We start from the raw sequence: 23925 nt of genomic DNA, 5'->3' as shown, positions 1-23925 counted from the left end.
CTGTTCCTGGCGGGGGGGGGGGGGTCCCTCAGCCCAGCCTGCGCCCTCTGGCAGTCCAGGACCCCTTGGGAGATGTCCGCCAGCAGACATCCCTCTCACAGTCCAGGGCTCTTGCAGTCTGGAACCCCTCACTCCTTACCGCCCTCCTGCAGTGGATGCAGGAGAGGCTCCTGCCACCGCCGCTGCACTTGCCAGCCATAAGCCCAGCTTCTGGCTGAGCAGCACTCCCCCTGTGGGAGCATACTAACCACCAGGGGGCAGCTCCTGCATTGAGCATCTGCCCCCTGGTGGTCAGTGCACGTCACAGTGATCAGTCGTTCTGGTCATTCCACCGTTCGGTCAATTTGCATATTAGGGTTTTATTATATAGGATTGTTTTGTCTTGATACTTATGTTTTATTACACAAAATATATAAGTACAAATTCCTTTTAAAAGACTCAAATTGTGCTCAGTCACACAGAGCAACACCTGAATGTTGTTTCTTCCAACCCACACTCTTTTCCAGTCCCTAGAGGTAATCCTTACTCAGAGTAGGTTGTTCATCCTTTTAATCTCTCTAGGTATTTGCATATGTATTTTGAAATATGTACATATGTACGTATACACACACATATATTCAAAGAGATCATACTTTAAGTATATTTTGACATTTTTTCACTAACAACAAGTCTTCAAGATCTTTCTGTATCATTATATGTCAGTTCTATCTCTTTTAAATGGCTATATATCTGTAGTTTCAATGAATCATAATCTAATATATTTACTTATAAATTATTTGGGTTGTTTCCAATTTTTTACTCTAAAAAACTAAGGTGCAAGGAACTCCTAGACCTAAATCTTTGAGCATACATGTGTGTAGATTATTAAGAGTAGAATTGCTACAACAATTATATGCTTTTAAAAGTTTCATAGATGCTTCATTTTCAATAAACTTCACCAATTCACACTCCATTTGTTGTTGTTGTTCATCCTTACTCAAGGATATCTTTTCCATGGATTTTTTTAGAGTAAGTGGAAGGGATGGGGAGAGACAGAGAAAGAAAGAGAGAGAGAGAGAGAGAGAGAGAGAGAGAGAGAGAGAGAGAGAAAGAGAGAGAAAGAAATACATTGACGTGAGAGAGACACATTCACTGGTTGCCTCTCGCACATGCCCTGACTGGAGCTGGGGATTTAGCCTGCAATGGTACATGCCCTTGACCGGAATCGAACCTGTGGCCCTTCAGTCCATGGGCCGACACTCCAACCACTGAGCCAAACTGGCTAGGGCAACCAATTCACACTCTTAACAAATAGTGCATGGGGAGTGCTTCTTATGCTGCATTTTTGCCAACAGTTGGTATTACCAATCTTTTAAAAATGTTGATCTTGCCCTAGCCAGTTTGGCTCAGTGGATAGAGCATTGGCCTGCTGACTGAAGGGTCCCAGGTTCGATTCCGGTCAAAGGCATGTACCTTGGTTGTGGGCACATCACCAGTAGAGGGTGTGCAGGAGGCAGCTGATCGATGTTTCTCTCTCATCGATGTTTCTAACTCTCTATCCCTTTCCCCTCCTCTCTGTAAAAAAATAAAAATAAAAATGTTGATCTTAGTGATGAAAAATTATAATCAATTCATTCTGCTTTTCTCTATTAATGAGGCCACATATCTTTTCTATTGTCCATTGATGGACTCATTTGGCCATATTTTATTCAGGACCATCTTTCTATATTAAGTGTGATTGGCCTGTAATTTTCCTTTCTTGTATCTTCTTTTTCAAGTCTGGGGAAAAAGGATATGCTAGTCTCATAAAATGAGTCTGGGAGAGTTCTCTGCTCTATTATCTGGACAAATTTATAAGATTGAAATAATGTATTCATTGAATATTTGGTAGAAATCATTGATGAAGCTACCTGGCTGTGGAATTTTCTTAATGGGAAGAATTTTCCATCACTGATTCTATCTTTTTTAGTGGTTACAGGAATAGCAGGTTTTTAACTCTATTTGAGTCAGTTTTGCTAAGTTATACTTTATTTCTAGATATTTGCCCATTTTATCTAAGTTCTAAAATTAATAAGCAAACAGCTGTTCACAATATCCTCTTAATACCACATTGATGTCTACAGGAGCTATAGTGATGCCTCTTTAACTCATTATTTCAGTCTTCTATTTTCCCTGGTCTTAACTAGTTGATTTTATTAGCCTTTTCAAAGAACCAACGTTTAAATTTTTTGATCCTCTATTAGCTGCTTTTTTGGTCACTAATTTATGCTCTTCTCTTCTTCCTGCTTTCTATTTGCTCTAGATTTATTTTGCTATCTTCTCTAGATGAATGTTTGGCTAATTCATTTTCAGACTTTGATATATATATAAATCAATGACTATATTTTACTATTAAGTACTCCTTTGCAAATTATGTACATTTTAATATGTAGCATTTTGTTAGCTCCAAATATTTTCTAAATTCCATTATTATTTTTTTTTACCCAAAGGGTATTTAAAAGTATATTTGTTAACTTCTAACCAATGGAATTTTCTAATTATCTTCTCATTAATTTCGAGCATAATTGAAATGCAGTCAGAGAATGCAATCACTCTTTATGTGATCACAATTCTTCAAACTGATTGAGACTCGTTTTATATTCCAGTACAAGGTCAATTTGTGAAAATGTTCTGTATGTTCAGAAAAGCCTTTAAAGATAAGTATTCTGCAGTTATCAGACACACTGTTTTAGATATTTCCATTAGGTCAAATGTGTTAATTATGTTCTTCAAAATTTCTATATCCTTACTGACAAATTTTGTTTGTTTGTTCTACAAATCAGAAGGAAATTTGTATTAAAATCTCCAACTATGATTGTGGATTTGTCTATTTCTTCTTTGAGTTCTGCCAATTTTTGCTTTCCATACTTTGAGGCCATGTTTTCATGAGCATGTACATATTTAAAGCTATTATTATCAACCTCGTGAATTGAACCTTTTATCATATGAACTATTACTGATTACTGTGCTAATGCTTTTCTGCCTTAGTGACTATCTTTCATGATCCCCCTTTGATGGCTTTCTTGGCTTGCAGTAGATGTCTCTCTTTTAAAGTGTGAAAGTCTGGCAATTCTTAACTGTCCAAATGTTTTTCCTTTTTTGTATTTTAAAATTGCTATTTGCCTGCCCGTTTTATTCACTGTAGTCTCCTTTTCATGATTCCAGCAGTATATTGCTGGAAGACTAATGACAGTAGCTCCTTTTCCGAGTGTGTATGAAAGGCAGGTCTCTGCTCCCCTTTGTTGGTTAGTTGGTACTGTCTTTGACACACTTCTCTGACTCCAGGCTTCAAACTTACCGCTTCAGCCCAAAGCAGCTGCTGCTTCCATTTGTTGCTCAGCACAAGGCAATTAGGGAGAGGAGCCAACTTGTATGACTGATACAACTGTGGACGCCAAGTAATCTCCTTGCCAATGTCTTAGGTGCCATGCTGTTTCTTCTCTATATTGACTCAAGACTTGTTCCTCTGGTACTTCTTCAGCATTGTGTTCTGGGTTAGCTTTGCCTTTTCTGTTACATGTTTCAGCAAATGTAATTCTGTTGGCTTTCTATTTTTCAAGACCTCTTCCAATTGACTGATGCACCTAGGGAAATTCCTATTCTATTCAAGAGAAATTGTGCTTCTGTTTTCACATTGCTGTGTACAGTTTCTCTCATTTCATTAGTCTCGAAGAGGGAATGGGCCCAGAATGTGAATGCCAAGTTGATATCGTCATAAAATTGGTAATTTTCTTTTATGTGGCTACCACGCTAGCTTACCTCCAATCTCAGTAACACATTATATTGCTTTGGTTTTCATGACTAAAAATATATATGCTCTGATATATTAACATTTTTAGCATCTGCTCTATTACTTACCTTTAAACTCTGCACGTCCTCTTCTATATCTTCTTCTAAATTATGTAAATAAAAAGGCCTAAATTGTTCTTCAATGCCTAGATAAGGAAAACAGTACTTTAAATTTCTTTAGTATTTTGTAAAATAAAATTGAAATGTTAGTAATCTATTATCTTTGAATTACTAACCTTATCTGTGGGAAAACAGTAAAATAAAAATGTAAATACCAAGTCACTGACTTTCAGGAAAAGACTACCAAGATTAATAACTAGGGAGACAGAATAAGGGACAGTGTAACACTGGAGACCAAGAGCTCCTGCCTAACAGCATGTGGTTTCTCTGGCTATACGGCACAGAGCCCTATCCACTGTGAGCTAACCTCCAAATGAACCAGGACGGGTGCACTGTTTCTGCCCCTGTGGCATCAGATTTACATAGGATGCAATACTCAGAATGAGGATTTGGTATAAAGAGTTACAACTGCTGGCCTTGAAAGAAAAAAGCAACTGCCACACTCTGGACGAGGCAGTAGATGTACTTTTCCTTATTTCTCCTGCTAAGCACAATGGGGACCCCTAGACATTATATACAGAACAAATATAAGAAGACTCTGAGTGGAGGAGAGACAAAGGCAGACCAGATAGGGACTTTGGGATCTGAGAAAAGACATGACAATGAGTTCACTGGGTTTTCCTTTTGCCTCACAGATTCCAAACTTGCACCCGAAAAAGCTAGCAACCCAACAACAAAAGCCCAAACAAACCCCAACCAATAAAATACTTCCTATTCTATTCCAGAGAAATTGTGCTGCTGTTTTCATATTACATGAAACTATCTTACATGTGTATAGTTTCTCTTATTTCATTAGTCTTGAAGGAGGAATGGTCTAGAATGCCAAGTTGTTATCTGCATAAAATTGCTAAGGGGCAACCTAGCAGGACAGAAAACCTTCAGTCAATTTCCACACTGGGACCAAATTACACAGAAAAACTGTAGCTCCATCTCCATCCCTACCAGCAAAGGCTGAGTGTGAATGGATACATCCAACCTCATGAGACAGTAACAGGGTGCTCAACACTCCAACAAAGATGATGTCAGAGAGGTCCACGTAGGAAGCCGAGACTTTCCTTTCTGCCGGATGGTAAGGAGCCCCTCCACCCCTGTAGGGTCAGTAGACTAAAAGGCAGACTGGACTTGCAACCTCACCTTGAAGTAACAAAATGCCCTTTCTCTGTCCCGATGGGGAAGTATAGGAGGCACAATGGGGAGTTAGAACTGTCACCTCCAATGCAGTGTCCATGGAGACCATGTGGACGCTGCAGGAACTTCCACCCCTGACCAGTAAACAAGGAGCTCCCTCTACTTCACATGTCAGCAGGGCTAAGTGGGGAATCTGGACTCCCCTCAACCTGGTACTAACAAGGTGGCAAAACCATCCCACAGACAACACCATGCCAGAGAAAGCCACCTATAACTGAAAGCTTAAAGAAGACCCAGATCTCCTAACACATTAAGAAAAAAAAGCCCAACGTAAGTTTTATTGGGAAAATCGCTCTCATGCTGAGAACCAGGACGATCTCAAGCTGAATAAAAAAGAGACAATCAATCAATAATCAATAGATGCCAACAGTGAGATGACAGATATTAGAATTACCTCTCAAAGATTTTTTAAACTTTATTTTCATTGTTGAGGGTATTACAGATGCATCCCATTCCCTGCCTGACCCCTTTGCTCCACTCCTCCTGGCTCCTGTCCTATCCCAGGCCTTCACTGCACTGTTATCTGTGCCCATGGGCTCTGCATATATGCATGTAAGTTCTTTGATTAATCTCTTCTTATCCTCCCTCCTCCCCCCGCACCACCCCACCATTCCCTGTAAGATCTGTCAGTCTGTTCCATGCTTCCATGTCTCTGGACCTATTTTGTTCGTTAGTTTATTCTGTTCATTAGATTCCACATATAATTGAGATCATGTGATATCTGTCTTTCTCTGACTGACTTATATTATTTAGTTAGCATAATAATCTCCAGATCCCTCCATGCTGTTTCTAAGAGTAAGAGATCCTTCTTTTTTTCTACAGCTGCATAATATTCCACTGTGTAAATGTACCACAGCATTTTTTACCACTCATCTACTAATAGGCACTTGGACTGTTTCCAGATCTTGACTATTGTAAATAACGCTGCTATGAACATAGGAGTGCATATATTCTTTCTGATTGATGTTTTAGGATTGTTAGGATATAGTCCCAGAAGTGGGATTGCTGGATGAAACAGTTCATTTTTAATTATTTTGTGCATGTTAATCCTTACCAGTGGATATTTTTTCCATTGGTTTTTATTTTATTAAATACTAGAGGCCTGGTGCATGTGCTTGCCCCCTCTCACATTCCGGGAGCCCTCAGGGGCAAGAGGCAACCCGGCGATCAGGAGAAGCAAACGCCCCATCACACCTCTGCTGCTGCCACTGCCGGCAGCACAAGCCTTGGCCGGCCCTGGTTACCTGAGCCTCAGGTGGCCTTGGGCAGCTGGGCAGCCGCCATCCATGGCTTGCCTGTGCCTCAGGTGTCAGCTGGGAAGCCACCATCCGAGGCTTGCCTGCGCCTCGGGCCAGCCCTGGGCGATTGGGGGATTCCAGAGGCAGGTGTGCGGCAAGGCCAGGCCTGCCCCCTTGCCGCGCTTGCCACTCTGGCGGGGATGAGGGGACTGGACGCTGCCATCTTGTGGCTGTGGGAGCTGCCATCTTTTAGGGTGTGGCAGTCAATTAGCATATTCCCTCCTTATTGGCTGTGGGCGCTGCCATCTTTTGCGATGGTATGAGAGTCAATTAGCATATTTCTGCTTTATTAGATAGGATTTTTTTTAATCCCCACCAGAGCATATTTTTCCATTGATTTTTAGAAGGAAGAGAGAGAGACAGAAACATCAATGATGAGAGAGAATAATTGATTGGCAGCCTCCTGCATGCTCCCCCCTGGGAACCGAGCCTGCAACCCAGGCATGTGCTCAGACTGGAGATCAAACCATGTGGGTCATAGGTGGATGCTCAACCACTGAGCTACACCAGGAGGCCTTCCATTGATTTTTAGAAAGCATGGAAGGGGGGAAGGGGTAGGGAGGGATGGAGGAAGGAACAGAGGGGGAGATAGAGGGAGGGAAGGAGGGAGAGAGGTGAGATGCAATCAATTGACTGGGGCCAATGATCAAACCAGCCACCCAGATATATGCCCTTGACTGGGAATCAAATCCATTTTTAATTATTTCAATACTGTTTCACAATGGTTGCACCAGTCTGCATTCTTACCAGCAGTGTACTAGGATTCTCCTTTCTCCACATCCTCACCAGCGCTTGATATTTGTTGATTTATTAATGGTAGCCATTCTGGCAGGTGTAAAGTGATACCTCATTGTAGTTTTACTTTGAATCTCACTGATGATTAGTGACATTGAATATTTTTTCATATGTCTCAGCCATCTCTATGTCCTCTTTGGAGAAGTGTCTAGTCAGGTCTTTTGCCCATTTTTAAATTGGACTGTTTGATTTCATTTTGTCAAACTGTATGAGTTCTTTATATGTTTTAGAATTTAACCCCTTATCAGATGTATCATTGGCAGATATGTTCTCCCATATAGTGTGCTCCCTTTTAATTTTGAGGATGATTTCTTTTGCTGTGCAGAAACTTTTTATTTTGATGTGGTCTCATTTGTTTATTTTTTCCTTTGTTTCTCTTGCCATAGGTCAGTGGCTGGCAAACTGCGGCTCGCGAGCCACATGCTCTTCCACAAAATACCATGTGCGGGCGCGCACATATAGTGTGATTGAAATTTCGTGGCCCATGCGCAGAAGTCAGTATTTTGTGGAAGAGCCACACTCAAGGGGCCAAAGAGCCGCATGTGGCTTGTGAGCCGCAGTTTGCCGACCACTGCCCTAGGTGATATATCTTTGAAAATTCTGCTAAGTGAGACATCAGAGATTTTACTGCCTATGGTTTCTTCTAGGATTTTTATGGTTTTATGACTTAAATTTAAGGCTTTTATCCATTTCGAGTTTATTCTTGTGTATGGCATAAGTTGGCGCTCTAGTTTCTTTTTTTTTGCATGTACTAGTATCTGCTCAATGTTCCCAAAACCATTTACTCCATTGTATGTTCTTGTCTCCTTTGTCAAATATTAATTGAGTGTAATGGCTTGGGTTGATTTCTGAGGTCTCTGTTCTGTTCCATTGATCTATGTGTCTGTTCTTGCACCAGTACTAGGTTGTTTTGATTATAATAGCTTTGTAGTATAACTTGAAATCTGGTATTGTGATCCCTCTAATTTTCTTCTTCTTTCTCAGAGTTACTGTGGCTATTCAAAGTATTATTTGGTTCCATATATATTTTTGGAATATTTGTTCTAGATCTGTGAAATATGCCATTGGCAGCTGATTAGGGATTGTGTTGAACCTGTAGATGCTCTGGATAGCACGGACATTTTATTTATGTTAATTCTTCTAATCCATGAACACAGTATATGCTTCCACTTGTTTGTATCTTCCTCTACTTCTTTTTTCAATATCCTATAGTTTTCTGGGTATAGGTTTTTACCTCCTTGGTTAAGTTTATTCCTGGTATCTTTTTTTTTTTTTTTTTGCAATGGTAAATGGGATTGTTTTTTAGTTCCTCTTCCTGAGGGTTCATTATTGGTCTATAAAAATGCCACCAATTAAACTGTGGTACATCTACACAATAGAATACTATGCTGTGGTAAAAAAGAAGGAATTCTTGCCATTTGCAACAGCATGGATGGAACTGAAGAGCATTATGCTAAGTGAAATAAGCCAGTCAGAGAAAGATAAATACCACATGATCTCACTCATTTGTGGAATATAGAGAACAACATAGACTGTGGAATATAGAGAACAACATGAACAGGGACAGACCCAAAGACAGAGAAACAGCGATTAGACTATCAATCCCCAGAGGGAAAGTAGGGGAGGGTGGGGATAAGGGGAAGAGATCAACCAAAGGACTTGTATGCATGCATATAAGCCAAACCAATGGACACGGACAACAGGGGGATGATAGTATGAGTGTGGGGTTTTTTTTTAATGGGGGGATGAGGACACATTTGTAATACCTTAACCAATAAAGAAATTTAAAAAAAAATGCCACCAATTTCCAGATGTTAATTTTGTATCCTGCTAGTTTGCTAAATTTATATATTAAAACTAGCAGTTATTTGGTGGAGTCTTTAGTATTTTCTATGTATACTATCATGTCATCTTCAAATAATGAGTTTTACTTTCTCCTTTCCAATTTGGATGCCTTTTATTTTCTTCTTCTTGTCTGATTGCTGTGGCTAGGACTTCCAGGACTATATAGAGTATGAGTGGTGAAAGTGGGCATCCTTGTCTTGTACCTGTTCTTAAGGGAAACGCTTTTAGTTTCTGCCCATTGAGTACGATGTTGGCTGTAGGTTTGTCACATATGGACTTTATTATGTTGAGGTATGATCATTCTATTCCCCTTTACTTAGAGTTGTTATCAAAAAAGGGTGTTGGAGCCCTAGTTGATTAGGCTCAGTGGATAGAGTGTCAACCTGAGGACTGAAAGGTTCTGGGTTCAATTCCAATCAAGGGCACATGCCTGGGTTTCAGGCTTGAACCCCAATAGGGGGTGTACTGCTGATCAATGATTTTCTCTCATCATTGATGTTTCTATCTCTCTCTCCCTCTCCCTTCCTCTCTGAAATCAATAAAAATACATACATACATACATACATACATACATAAATAAATGGTGCTGGATTTTGTCGAATGCTTTTTCTGTATCTATGGATATGATCATGTGGTTTTGTCTTCCAATTTGTTTATGTGATGTATTCACGTTTATTGATTTGCGAATATTGTACCAGCCTTGCATCCCTGGAATAAATCCCATTTGATCATGGTGTATGATCTTTTTAGTATATTGCTGGATCCAATTTGCTAATATTTTATTGAGTATTTTAGCACTCTGTTCATCAGGGATATTGGCCTATAATTTTCTTTTTTGTAATTTCTTTATCTGGTTTTGGAATTAGGATAATGCTGGCCTCATAAAAAAAGCTTCAAAGTCTTCCCTCTTCTTGAGGGTTTTGGAATAGTGTGAGGGGGATAGGTATTAGTTCTACTTTGAATGTTAGGTAAAACTCACCTGTAAATCCTTTTGGTCCAGGCCTTTTGTTTGCTGAGAGTTTTTTGTTTGTTTATTTGTTTGTCTTTTCAGTTCTTCAATTTCTTTAGCTGTTATCGGCCTATTCAGGTTTTCTGATTCCTCCTGATTGAGTTTTGTAAGATTGTATGTTTCCAAGAATTTGTCCATTTCATCCAGGTTGTCTAGTTTATTACTATCCGCTGTATTTCTGTGGTGTCAGTTGTTACATCACCACTTTTGTTTCTGATTTTATTTATTGGGATCCTCTCTCTGTTTCTTGATGAGTCTGGCTAAAGGTTCACCTATCTTGTTTATCTTTTCAAAGAACCAGCTCTTGTTTTCATTGAACCTTTGTATTTTTTGAGTTTCTTTGTCATTTATTTCCACTCTGGTCTTTATTATTTCCTTCCCTCTACTTCCTCAGAACTTTTCTTGCTGTTCTCTTTGTAATTCTTTTAGTTGTAGGGTTACTTTGAGCTTTTTCTTCTTTCTTGAGGTAGGCCTGTAAAGCTATAAACTTCCCTGTCAGTACTGTTTTGGCTATGTCCCATAGATTTTGCATTGTTGTGTGTGTGTTGTTGTTTTTTCATTTTATTCCAGGAAGTTTTTTATTTCTTGCTTGGTATCATTGGTAACCCATTCATTGTTTAATAACATGCTATTTAACTTCCATGTGTTTGAATGTTTTTGAGTTTTTTTAATTGTAGTTGATTTCTACCTTCATGCCGTTGTGTTCTGAGAAGACGCTTGATATAATTTCACTTTTCTTACACTTTTAAGAGACTTATTTTGTGTCCTAACTTGTGGTTTATCTTTGAGACTGTCCATTTGTACTTGAGAAGAATGTATATTCTGCAGGTTTAGGATGAAATGTTCTGTAAATAGCAATTAAATCCATCTGATCTAGTGTGATATTTAAGGTCCTGCTTTCTTGTTGATTTTTTGTCTGAAAGATTTATCCAGTGATGTCAGGGGGCGTTAAAGTCTCCCATTATGACTGTATTGTTGTCAGTCTCTCCTTTAAATTCCATCAAGAGATTTTTATATATTTGGGTGCTCCTCTATTGGGTGCATATATGTTTACAAGGGATATATTTTCTTGTGGAATCATTCCCTTTAGTATTATGTAGTGATTTTTTTCTCTTGTTATACTAGTAGCATTTGTTGTGAAGTCCATTTTGTCAAATATACGTAATGCTACCTTGCTTTTTTTGTTTATTTGTTTCTATTTGCTTAAAAAATATTTTTTAATCCCTTCGCTTTCAACCTGTGTGAGTCATTTGTTTTGAGGCAGGTCTTTTGTGAACAACATATATATGTATCATGTTTTCTTATCCATTCAGCTGCTCTATTCTTTTTATTGAAGCACAATCCATTTACATTTAAGGTTATTATTTATTGCCATTTTTTATCCTATGTTCTTCTTGCTCTCTTCCTATTTCTTCTTCTTCTTACAATAGTCCCTTTAGCGTTTCTTGCAATGCTGGTTTTGTGTTAATAAACTCTTTTAGTCCTTTTTAGTCTGGGAAGCTCTTTATTTCACCTTCAATTTTGAATAATAACTTTGCTGGACAAAGCAGTATTGGTTTCAGGTCCTTACTTTTCAATATTTTGAATACTTCATGCCATTCCCTTTTGGCCTGTAGTGTTTCTGTTGAGAAATCAGCTGACATGCCCTATGGGAGCTCCTTTGTAGATAAATGGCTATCTCCCTCTTACTGCCCTTAAGATTTGTCTTTAACCTTTGCCATTTTAATTACAATTTGTCTTGGTGTGGGTCTCTTTGTGTTCCTCTTGACTGTGACTCTCTGTGCTTCCTGAACTTGAGTGACTTTTTCCTTCACCAGGTTAGGGAAGTTTTCTGTTATTATTTCTTCAAACAGGTTTTCTATCCCTTGCTCACTTTCTTTTCCCTCTGGTACCCCTATGATGTGGATTTTGTTCCATTTCATGTTGTTCCAAAATTTCCTTAAACTCTGCTTGTGTTTTTTAAGTGTGTTTTTCTTTTTGCTGCTCTAATTGAGATTTTTTTCTACCTTGTCTTCCAAATTGCTGATTCCATCTTCTGCTTCATCAAACCTGCTTTTAATTGCTTTCAGTATTGCTGATGTCAGATATAGTATTCCTCATTTTTGCCTTGTTATTATTCATAGTTTCTATGCCCTATTTTATGATGTAGTATCCACTATGTTCCTTATAATTCCCATTAAGTTCCTTGTAGTTATCAGTAAGTTCCTTGAGCATGCTTATAACCATTACTCTGAAATCTATGTCTGATAAATGGCTTACCTTCATCTCACTTAGGTATTTTTCTGGAGATTTCTCTTTTTCTTTAATTTGGGGTTGTTTCTTTGTCTCCCCATTTTAGTTGTCTCTTCGTGCTTATTTCTATGTATTAGATAAGCCTACTGATGACTCCCAGTCTTCATGGGGTGGACTTTTGTAGAAAATGTCCTGTGGAACCCAGTAGTGTAGTCTCCTTAAGTGGCTGAACTCGATGCTCTAGGAATGACCCTTTTGTGGGTTATTTGGGCTCTCCTGTTGTAATTGGATCTTGATTGTTATTTTCCCGTTTGTGGGTGGGACCTCCTTTCAGGCTGGTTAACTGAGAAGCTCAGCCCCAGCCACATCAAATGAGCTGTTGTACTGGTGCTGACAGGGCAAAACAAAACAAAACAAACAGGAAACAAACAAAGACATACAAGAGATCCCCAAAGCAAAACAACCACAAAAGAAAATATAACTATAAAAGAGGAAAAGAAGATAAGAATAAAACAAAACAAAAAAAGGAAAAGATAATAATACTACTAATAAAATGTATTGAGCTCTCCAAATCTCTGGAATCTCCTAAATGATAAGGTCTTTTATATGCTAATGAAATGGCTCCAGGCTGTAGAAGTGGGGTTGGGGGGTTATTGGATAGCTTCAGGTTGGGAGCCGGTCATCAGAAATGCCTTGCCATGATTATAGGGTTGAAACTTTGAGTACCACCCAGCTGGCATGGCTTAGTGGTTGAGCATTGACTTATGAACAAGGAGGTCACGGTTCGATTCCCAGTCAGGGCACATGCCCAGGTTCCAGTCTCGATCCCTACTGTGGGGTGTGCAGGGGGCAGCCAATTGATGTTTCTATATCTCTCTCCCTTTTCCTTCCTCTCTGAAATCAATAAAAATATATTAAATAAAAAAATTTTGAAAAGAAACTTTCATTACCATACCTCCATGGAGTCCAATCACTAATGATTTAATCAATCATGACTACCTAGTGAAGCTGCCATGTAAATCTCTAAACAATGGAGTTTAGAGAGCTTTCAGGTCAGTGACTTCATTGAGTTTCTGAAAGTGGCATGTCCAGAGAGGGCATGGGAGCTCTGTGGTACCTCCACTCCCTCTCCACTCCCCGGATACCTTGCTTTATGCCTTCCATTGGCTGTTCCTGAATTGTATCCTTTATAATAAGCCAGTAAATGTAAGTAAAATGTTTTTCTGAGTTCTTTGAGTTGTCCTAGTGCAGTGGTCGGCAAACTGCAGCTCGTGCGCCACATGCGGCTCTTTGGCCCTTTGAGTGTGGCTCTTCCACAAAATACCACGCGTGGGAGTGCACATACAGTGCGATTGAAACTTCGTGGCCCATATGCAGAAGTCGGTTTTTGGCCTGGGCGAGTCTATTTTGAAGAAATGGCGTTAGAAGAAGTGGGGGGTGTGCTCGTGAGCCACATGCGGCTCTTTGGCCCCTTTAGTGTGGCTCTTCCTAAGCCTTAGGAGTACCCTAATTAAGTTAATAAACCTACCTACCTATATATAGTTTAAGTTTAAAAAATTTGGCTCTCAAAAGAAATTTCAATCGTTGTACTGTTGATATTTGGCTCTGTTGACTAATGAGTTTGCCGACCACTGTCCTAGTGAATTATCATATCGAGGGAGTGTTATGAGGACTCCCGAATTTGTATTCCAGCTGGGAAAAAGTGTGGGTTGCCTATTTGTATTTGATCTTTGAAATGGAGATAATTTTGCAGCAGGACTAAGCCTTTAAACCTGTGGAGTCTGACAATAACTCTGGGTAACAGTGTTAGTTGTCCCATGCAGCGAAGGGTTGCTGGTCGATTCCCAGTCAGGGCACAGGCCAGGTTGTGGGCTCAATCCCTGATGGGGGGCTGTGCAGCAAGCAGCTTCTTTGAAATGGAGATAATTTTGCAGCAGGACTAAGCCTTTAAACCTGTGGAGTCTGACAATAACTCTGGGTAGACAGTGTTAGAATTTAGTTGAAGTCTAGGACACACAGTGAAACATTTGGTGCCAGAAGCAGTATTAGAAAAAAGGCACCACATCCTGGCCAGTGTGGCTCAGTAGGTTGGGCATCATTCCATACACCAAAAGGCTGCCAGTTCGATTCCCAGTCAGGGCACAGGCCAGGTTGTGGGCTCAATCCCTGATGGGGGGCTGTGCAGCAAGCAGCTGATCCATGTTTCACTCTCACATAGATGTTTCTCTCTCTCACTATTCCTCCCTCTCTAAAAACCAATAAAAATATTTTTAAAAGAAAAAGACACAACACAGCAATAAAAAATATGGGTAAATACAACAGATTTTCTTTCTCCTCTTGCATTTTCTAAACTATATTTGGCAGTTGACGCATAACTGTAACACTGTCATGTGTTCAAAATGCACATAGAGGAAATATTTAAGGCAATTATATACAGGGGAAGGTAAAGAGAAGTAAAGTTTTTATACTTCTCTTAAACTGGTAAAATAATATTAGTAGACTCTGATCAATTATGTATAGATTATGTAATACCTACAGCATCCAAGAGAAACACTATATTTAAAGATATTATAGATAAGTCAAAATAGAATTCTAAAAAATATTTAAGAACCCATAGGAAGGCAGGAAAAAAAAAAGAGAGAAAAAAAACTCAAAAAGGCAGATGTGAACCCTAACATACCAGTAATTACATTAACTGTAAATAGTCCAAAAACACCAAATGAAAGATAGAGATTGACAGAATATTTTTTAAAAAATCATAACCCAACTATATGCTCTCATAAGAAACTCACTTCATATATGATTATAGGCAGTTTAACCTAAGAAAATGAGAAAAGATATATCATAGAAATTAGGGTACTATATTAATACCTAATAAAGTAAACTTCAGAGCAAAAATAATTACTACAGACTGAAAGGGACACTTATATAATGATAAAAGGATCAATCCATCAAGACATAGCAATCCTAAATAGATATGCACCAAACAACAGAGACACACAAAAATTAACTCCAAATGGATCATGTTTTCCAATCTATAATAATAAAAGCGTAATATGCTAATTAGACTGGACAGCTGAACAACCTTCCGGATGTCATTCTGGACATCCTTCCGTATGAAGCCACCATGGCGGGGGCCGAGGCAGAGGCAGTTAGGGGCGATCAGGCAGGCAGGCGAGCAGTTAGGGGTGATCAGGCAGGCAGGCAGAGTGGTTAGGGGCAATCAGGCCTAAACTGGCAGTCGGACATCCCCTGAGGGGTCCAGAATTGCGAGAGGGTGCAGGCTGGGCTGAGGGACCCCCCACTCCCCCGTGCATGAATTTTATGCACTGGGCCTCTAGTAAGATATAAAAGGAGTAACTGGCAAGAAAGACAATCAAATATTTAGTTCTGTGCTCTTGTTCTGTTAGCAATGAAGAATCTTCCTTGACAATCATAGAAAAAAAATTAACAACACAGACCTAAATGTAAAATTGTAAGAATTTTAGAACAAAACAGAAGAAAATCTTTGGGACCTAACCCTGACAGTTCTTAGACTTGACATTAAAAGTACAATCCATAAACAAAAAAATTAATAAACTAGACTTCATTGAAATAAAAAAAACTTTTACTCTGAAAGACCCTGCTAAGAGAATGAAAAAACAAGCTGTAGATTGGGAGAAAATATGTACAAGCCACATATCCAACAAAAGAATACTATACAAAATATATAAAGAACACTCACAATTCAATAGTAAAAAAATAAGCAATCCAATTAGAAAATGGACAAAAGACATAAAGCAATTGTTAGGGTCGCCGAAGGAGGAATGCATGAGGCCAAAAGGGGTGAAGAATTATGAATTTATTAGATTTTCTGGATACCAAATGGGCTCAGCCCCAAAATGGCTCCATATATCTTACTAGAGCCCCCAGGGACTTGGAGTCAGAGGTTTTTAAAGGACTCTAGGTGGGCTTTTTCTGGGAGGAGAATTCTCTGTGCAGCTCGGGATTCTGGGAAACTCCGAAGGGAGAGATAATAGCAGGTGGAATGTGGTCTAAGCAAGTGGAATGTCCATTGTGAAGTGGCCTAAAGGTCAGTTCCCAGGGGAGGGAGCATCGATTCACTGAAAGGGACACTTATATAATGATAAAAGGATCAATCCATCAAGACATAGCAATCCTAAATAGATATGCACCAAACAACAGAGACACACAAAAATTAACTCCAAATGGATCATGTTTTCCAATCTATAATAATAAAAGCGTAATATGCTAATTAGACTGGACAGCTGAACAACCTTCCGGATGTCATTCTGGACATCCTTCCGTATGAAGCCACCATGGCGGGGGCCGAGGCAGAGGCAGTTAGGGGCGATCAGGCAGGCAGGCGAGCAGTTAGGGGTGATCAGGCAGGCAGGCAGAGTGGTTAGGGGCAATCAGGCCTAAACTGGCAGTCGGACATCCCCTGAGGGGTCCAGAATTGCGAGAGGGTGCAGGCTGGGCTGAGGGACCCCTCACTCCCCCGTGCATGAATTTTATGCACTAGGCCTCTAGTAAGATATAAAAGGAGTAACTGGCAAGAAAGACAATCAAATATTTAGTTCTGTGCTCTTGTTCTGTTAGCAATGAAGAATCTTCCTTGACAATCATAGAAAAAAAATTAACAACACAGACCTAAATGTAAAATTGTAAGAATTTTAGAACAAAACAGAAGAAAATCTTTGGGACCTAACCCTGACAGTTCTTAGACTTGACATTAAAAGTACAATCCATAAACAAAAAAATTAATAAACTAGACTTCATTGAAATAAAAAAAACTTTTACTCTGAAAGACCCTGCTAAGAGAATGAAAAAACAAGCTGTAGATTGGGAGAAAATATGTACAAACCACATATCCAACAAAAGAATACTATACAAAATATATAAAGAACACTCACAATTCAATAGTAAAAAAATAAGCAATCCAATTAGAAAATGGACAAAAGACATAAAGCAATTGTTAGGGTCGCTGAAGGAGGAATGCATGAGGCCAAAAGGGGTGAAGAATTATGAATTTATTAGATTTTCTGGATACCAAATGGGCTCAGCCCCAAAATGGCTCCATATATCTTACTAGAGCCCCCAGGGACTTGGAGTCAGAGGTTTTTAAAGGACTCTAGGTGGGCTTTTTCTGGGAGGAAAATTCTCTGGGCAGTTCGGGATTCTGGGAAACTCCGAGGGGAGAGATAATAGCAGGTGGAATGTTGTCTAAGCAAGTGGAATGTCCATTGTGAAGTGGCCTAAAGGTCAGTTCCCAGGGGAGGGAGCATCGATTCAATTATTCTATCAGACCTAACAGCAGTATTTCACCAAAGAAAATAAACAGATGGAAAATAAGTACATGAAAAGATATTCAACGTCATTAGCCATTAGAGAAATGCAAATTTAAACCACAATGAGATATTACATCACATCTACCAGAATGACTAAAATAAAAATACGACAATAAATGTGGACAAGGATGGAGAGAAACTAGATCACTCACACATTGCTGATGGGAATATATAAAATAGTAGAACTACTCTAGAAAACAGTTTGGCAGTTTCTTAAAAACAAACAAACAAACAAACATAAAACTACCACATAACCTAGCTGTTTCACTGCTGGGTATTTATTCCAGAGAAATGAAGACTTCTATTCACAGAAAACCCAGTAACATGAATATTTACAGCAGCTTCAGTCCTAATAGCCCAAAACTGGGAACAAACCAGATGTTCTTCAAGGAGTGAATAAACCAACTGTGGTACATCCATACCATGGAATAGTACTCAACAATAAAAATCAATGAATCACTGATACACACACCTGGATGAATCTCTAAAGAATGATGTTGAGTGGCAAAAAGCCAATCCCACAGATTACCAAAAGGTATTTTATTATTCCATTTATGTAACATTCATGAAATAACAAAATTATAGAAATGGAGAACAGTTTAATGATTTCCAGAGTGGGGAAGGAGTGGGATTAGGGAGGGAGGGGGGTGTAGCTATAAAAGGACAACCTGAGGGACTCTTGTGATGGAAATGCTCTGTATCTGACTGTATCATTCTCAATATCCCAGTTGTAACGCTGTACTATAGTTTGGCCAGATGTTTCATTGGGGGAAACTAGGTAAAAGGAACATGGGCTATCTCTCTGTCTCAGTTGCTACATAAAAATCTACAATTATCTCAAAATAAGAACTTCAGTTTTTAAAAAGTGAAAAAGGCATGAGAGGAAAGAAATCAAGCCAGGAGAAGATTTAGGCTGACTGAGCAAATAAGAAAATAGGCACTAAATCAAAGGACCCTTCTAATCCTCTGGTGGTAAGTGGTAGGTGGGGATCATTTCTGTTTTCTCAGAGCAGACACAGGAGGGCAAATGCTTTAAAGGCTCCTAAGTGATTTCCTACTATTTATTTTTTCTTCACCCAATTTTCTTCTTTCCTCTGCCTCTAGGATCTTAGCGAGATCATTAGTAACATAGAGGAATGGGACAAACCCATGCCTTTTCCTTCTCCCTCCACTATAGGCCTGATCGAAATGACAAAATACATCTCCAAAGATGCCAGCTACACAAGGGAAAGGAAAGAAATAAAAGAAGCTAAGAAACAAGAAGGGCTGTGCAAGCAACCCAAGTTGTGTCCATCAACAGATGAATGGATAAACAAAATGTGGCATATGCATACAGTGAATACCACTCAACAATAAAAAGGAAATTCTGACACCTGCCACAGCATGGATGAACCTTGAGGACATTATTCTCCATGACATAAGCCAATCACAAAAGGAGAAATACTGTATGATTCCTCTTATAATGAGGAACCCAGAGTAGTCAAATTCATAGAGACAGAAAGTAAAATGGTAATTGTCAAGGGCTGGGGTAGGAGAATTAGTGTTTAATGGGGACAGAGTTTCAATTTGGGAAGATGGAAAAGTTCTGTGGATGGAGGTAGTGATGGTTGCACAACATTGTGAATGTACTTAATGCCACTGAACTATACATTTAAAAATGGTTAAAATGCTAACTAATGTGATATATATATTTTAACACAATTTATAAAAAGTTAATTATAAAAAAATTAAATTTTGGGAGGGATAGCATCTTTTCATTGAAGAAAAAATGTTTGAAATCTAGAAAATCAGTTTGAAATCACAAGTGGAACTCAGTTTTTTGAAGACTCAAAGCAACTTCCTGACAACATCTTACTAGGAAAACTGCCACATCGGTGAGTGTACACAGTCCTAAAAGATGCCCTTACCACGAAATGTTGGCCGCACTTCTGGGTCCGCTTCCCAGCACTGCTTCATGAGGCTGATAATCTCCTTTGGGCAGTACTCAATGATGTCATTCACATTTGGCCTATTCCCGGATTTAATACATATGAGCAGCTGCTGCTCATTGATAGCATCTGTAAAGCAAAGAGGAGCCTCAGTTTAGACTTTCTTTTAGGTCCTGCTCTTCTCGGGCAGGGAGGTGACAGAACTTGGACCAGCCACTAATCTCTCTCTGCCTGGGACATGCTTTTAGTAAAGCTGCTCCTCCGACAGGGGCAGAAGGGCCCTGTGGCTAGGAGCCACACATTTTAATTTCTGCAGATGAAAGGCAGAATTCACAAGAAAGCTGCCTCCTGGTAGAACAGGTGGAATATTAATGAGTGACTTAAAATGTAGAGTGATAATTGCTACTCAGGAAGTACAAGGTTCTGAGAACACAACCTTCACCAGATGGTCAGAGAAGGCTTTGTGGAGTCCAGAAAAATAAGGAGTTATCCAGGTAAGGAATGGGGAAGGAGGACTCAGAGAGGATGACTACGGGCTAGGGAAGTAGGATATAAATAGATTGGAGGTTCCATAAATTATGATGTATCCCAGAATCATGAGTAGTTCAGTATGACTGAGCATATTGCCTAAGGAAAGAGGAGTAAAGCTAGAGAAAGAAGCAAAAGCCAAATCAGAAAGGGCCTACTATTGCATACTGAGGAATTTGAACTTTATCTTTAAGGCCCCAGAGTCTCTTGTAAGATTTTTTTTAAAACAGATCAGTGAGACGATCATATTTTCTTTTGGGATGACCAGTTGGGCTGCAGTGTGAGTGATGGATGCCTATGAGGAGCCTACTGCAGAAATATGAAGGGTTTGACTAAATAGAGTCCAGTGGTGATAGAAAGAAGTGGGTGGACTGAAGGTGTATCTTGAATCATATATATACTTTGACTTCGTAAGTCTGGATGTCTGATTGTATGTGGGAGATGAGGAACAAGGCTGAATGACTAAGGTTTCTGGTTGGGCAACTCAGCAGATGGATGGTGATGCCATCGCTGATCATAACAAGAGCTGCAAAGCTGAGTGGGCTACAGGAGAGCAGGTAGATGAATTTGCCTGGGGGAATGTTGCTTTGCGGTTCCTCTGGTACATGGAATAGTTCTAACAGACAAGTGGATATCTAGGCCAGGGCTAGAGATAAGAGATTTGAGAGGCATGGGCAAAGAGGTGATCATTGAACCAGGGGACCTCATAATCACCCAAAGAAGAATGGGTAGGAAAATGTCTGTTAGTTTAGGCACTTAACATACTGAAGAATGACTACTTATGTATCTGTTCTACATGAACCATGTCTATCTCATCTTTACATTCTCAATTCTGGTTAAAATGCCCATAGAGGTTCTGAAGTGAAATAACTCTTGAATGAAGGAGTGAATGGATGCAAGTCATCTAACATGCATGCCTTATAGGACGAAAGGGTAAGTCCTCACATGCAGAAGCCAGCAAGCTTTCTTGTCCAGGAAGAGTCCTGGAATTTCACAGCACCTCCTGAGCTTAGATGCATTATCACGGCTCCTGTTTGTCCTGTGGCCCCTGATTCCTAAACTGAGATTATTCATTCAGTCAATAATAATTTACTGAGCACCTACTATGTTTCTGGCACTGTGTGTGCAGATACTTGGGAAATAGAAGAGAATAAATCAGATGTGGTCCCAGCCCTTGCAGACCTTAAAGTCTAGTGGGTAAGACAGACATTAAATGAACTAACCATTAAATTTTAATTCACTTCATTGAAGGCCATTATCTCATTTAATGATTTTGATGAATACCCAAATCCCACTCCTGTATAAATGTCTTACTTTCGTATGGCTCCTTGTTTGCAAATATTGCCCACAGTACTATTGCAAAGCTGTACACGTCCGACTTCTCCGAGGGCCTGGCGTTGATGTCATTCAGGTGCTCGGGCGCCATGTAGTAGAGGGTGCCACCGTTTTTCTTAGAGAGACTGTCCGCTTTCCTCTGCTCATTGTGTTCCTCTTTCGTCAGCTTACTCCACGTCTTAAAGGACGCAACACCAAGGTCAGCTATCTGTAAGTGATCAAACCAACGGGATTGTTCTATGAAGATGGCAAGCAGATCAGATTTGTCTTGAAATTCGGGACTCACCCAATAGATTGGAGATACAGTGAACTTTCCAGAAATGGTTGCAGTGGATAGTGTTAAAATAACTACTTCTGAACAGACTCAGAAACTTTGTATTTCCTTAGTCATTTAGAAAACCTTCCCTAAGAAATTTCCATGTGAAGTTCTGGTATCTCAATTCTTATGTAACTGGAAAAAAACAAGAAATCTGCTGGAGCAGTTGGTGGGAGGGGAGAAAAGGAGGTGAAACAGAAGACATTTCTGACATGAACAACAAAACACATTTGTCCTAATTTTTCATTGACTCTGCAATTGTTTTCCAACTATTTCTGGAGGAAAAACAATAATTTCTTCTGAGGATGCTTACATAGCAGACAGTGATGAGGTACTGCACCTTCTATTTTCCAAAACGGTGTCCAAAAGCCCATGGATGCTAGTCTCCAAGGGTCCCAAAGACACTGAGGATAGGGCTGTGCTGCTACTGGCTTTGAGTTGGTAACCTCAACTGAACCTAAGAGAAGATGGGAGGGGAAGGAGGAGAAAAACGGACAAAAAGCAGAGAGAAAAACACCAACATCAGACACAAAAAAAGAGAGAAGTGGCGGGGCAAAACGACAGAACAATACAGTGACCGAGAATCAGTGTCAGTTTCACTTCTGCCTCTAGGAATCCAGTATCTGCAGATGAACTCTGGCACGTGGTTATGTAAAACCCACAGATTCTAACATAACAGATATGTTATTAATGTAAAGAAGGAACTTTCCTCTTAAGACAGGAATAAAAACCCATCAAAGACGAGGATGAAGTGTTAGAAGAACCCTCTAGCAAAGAGGAACGTCTGTGAAAGCAGTCCCACAGTCCTTACCCCTAGGCCTCTTCCCCTTTCAGATTTTTGCACTTGGATCCCTGCTGCCAGAGCCAATTAGCTATGCTGACCCCACCTACTTAAATATAAAGTGAACAACAACAAAATCCCTTTCTCGTTTCCTTTCCTGTGATGAAAAGAGTTGGAGTTTTCAAAAGGAAACATAAAAAATGCAGATGAAAGTACATAAATCCATAAAAAATATAAACTCCATCAAGTCTGTGTCTTTCTTTTCAGTCCTTGGCACCACCGTCACCATGAGAAACCGAGGCAGGTCTTCCTTTAGAGTCACCATGTACAAACATGGATTCACAGTGAAGAGTTACCACTAAAATCACCCAAGCTTCTACAGCCTTTGGATTATGGCTTACCTTAATGTGAAAGTTGTCATCAACGAGGATATTTTCAGGCTTTAGGTCCTTGTGTATTACACCTTCTCCATGTAAATAGCACATTCCTTCAATGATCTCCATAATTATCCTTCCTTTTACAGAAAGGGGGATGCTGATCTAAAACAAGTAACATTAAGTGTATGAAATGGAAAGGCAATCAAACATGCCAAAGCAACTGTTTCACTCAGGAGTAGTGGGGGCTGCACCTGAGGACACAGTTACCTGACTTCTCTCTGCTCTGTAGCACTGTGGACATTGCAAAACAGGCCCCCTTTTGAAGAAAGAGTTCGTCATAGGTGCTGAGGGTATTAATGGCGTGCTTTTCAATGTAAAACTAAAACTTCCATGACAATATGCTAATATATAAAAATGATATCTAATTAAGCTCCTAGAGAATAAAACATTATTATTATTATTATTACTAGTAGTACTTCCATGACAATATGCTAATATATAAAAATGATATCCAATTAAGCTCCTTGAGAATAAAACATTATTATTATTATTATTACTAGTAGCCCGGTGCATGAAATTCACGCACATTAGAAGGGAATTAATTGCCCTAACTGGTTTGGCTCAGTGGATAGAGCATTGGCCTGCGGACTCAAGGGTCCTGGGTTGGATTCCGGTCAAGGGCATGTACCTTGGTTGCGGGCATATCCCCAGTGGGGAGTGTGCAGGAGGCAACTGATCGATGTTTCTAACTCTCTATCCCTCTCCCTTCCTCTCTGTAAAAAAATTAATAAAATATATTTTTTTTAAAAAGGGAATGAATTAGCACAGATATTTTAACATTGCTATTTGCCCTTTCTCTATAATAGAAACGTGAGAGATGAAAGGAAATTAGTAAAATGTATATGAAAATAATATATAAGTTTATTAATAAATAAACAATAACAAAATGATATAACAACAGAGGCATGATATAAAAACGATAAAAACATGATATGAAAACAACAAAAACATGATA

The 23925-nt window shown here is 39.4% G+C and overlaps 1 protein-coding gene across 2 annotated transcripts in view; it reads right to left on the bottom strand.

The window, feature by feature from the left end:
• The window catches only part of RIPK1 (receptor (TNFRSF)-interacting serine-threonine kinase 1), a 45198-nt gene that overhangs the window by 7608 nt on the left and 13665 nt on the right, over positions 1-23925 (bottom strand). For both annotated transcript variants that reach the window (XM_014542388.1, XM_005869628.2), the window contains exons 4-7: positions 22935-23072; positions 21416-21644; positions 19553-19702; positions 3877-3953 (exon numbers count right to left, since the gene is read on the bottom strand). In XM_014542388.1, coding sequence (XP_014397874.1) covers positions 3877-3953; positions 19553-19702; positions 21416-21644; positions 22935-23072 — 594 coding nt within the window. The remainder of the gene's footprint in view (positions 1-3876; positions 3954-19552; positions 19703-21415; positions 21645-22934; positions 23073-23925) is intronic.

This window comes from Myotis brandtii, unplaced genomic scaffold (genome assembly GCF_000412655.1).
Source record: "Myotis brandtii unplaced genomic scaffold, ASM41265v1 scaffold300, whole genome shotgun sequence".
Taxonomy (NCBI): Eukaryota; Metazoa; Chordata; class Mammalia; order Chiroptera; family Vespertilionidae; genus Myotis; species Myotis brandtii.
This window is presented reverse-complemented; position numbering and strand designations above follow the sequence as displayed.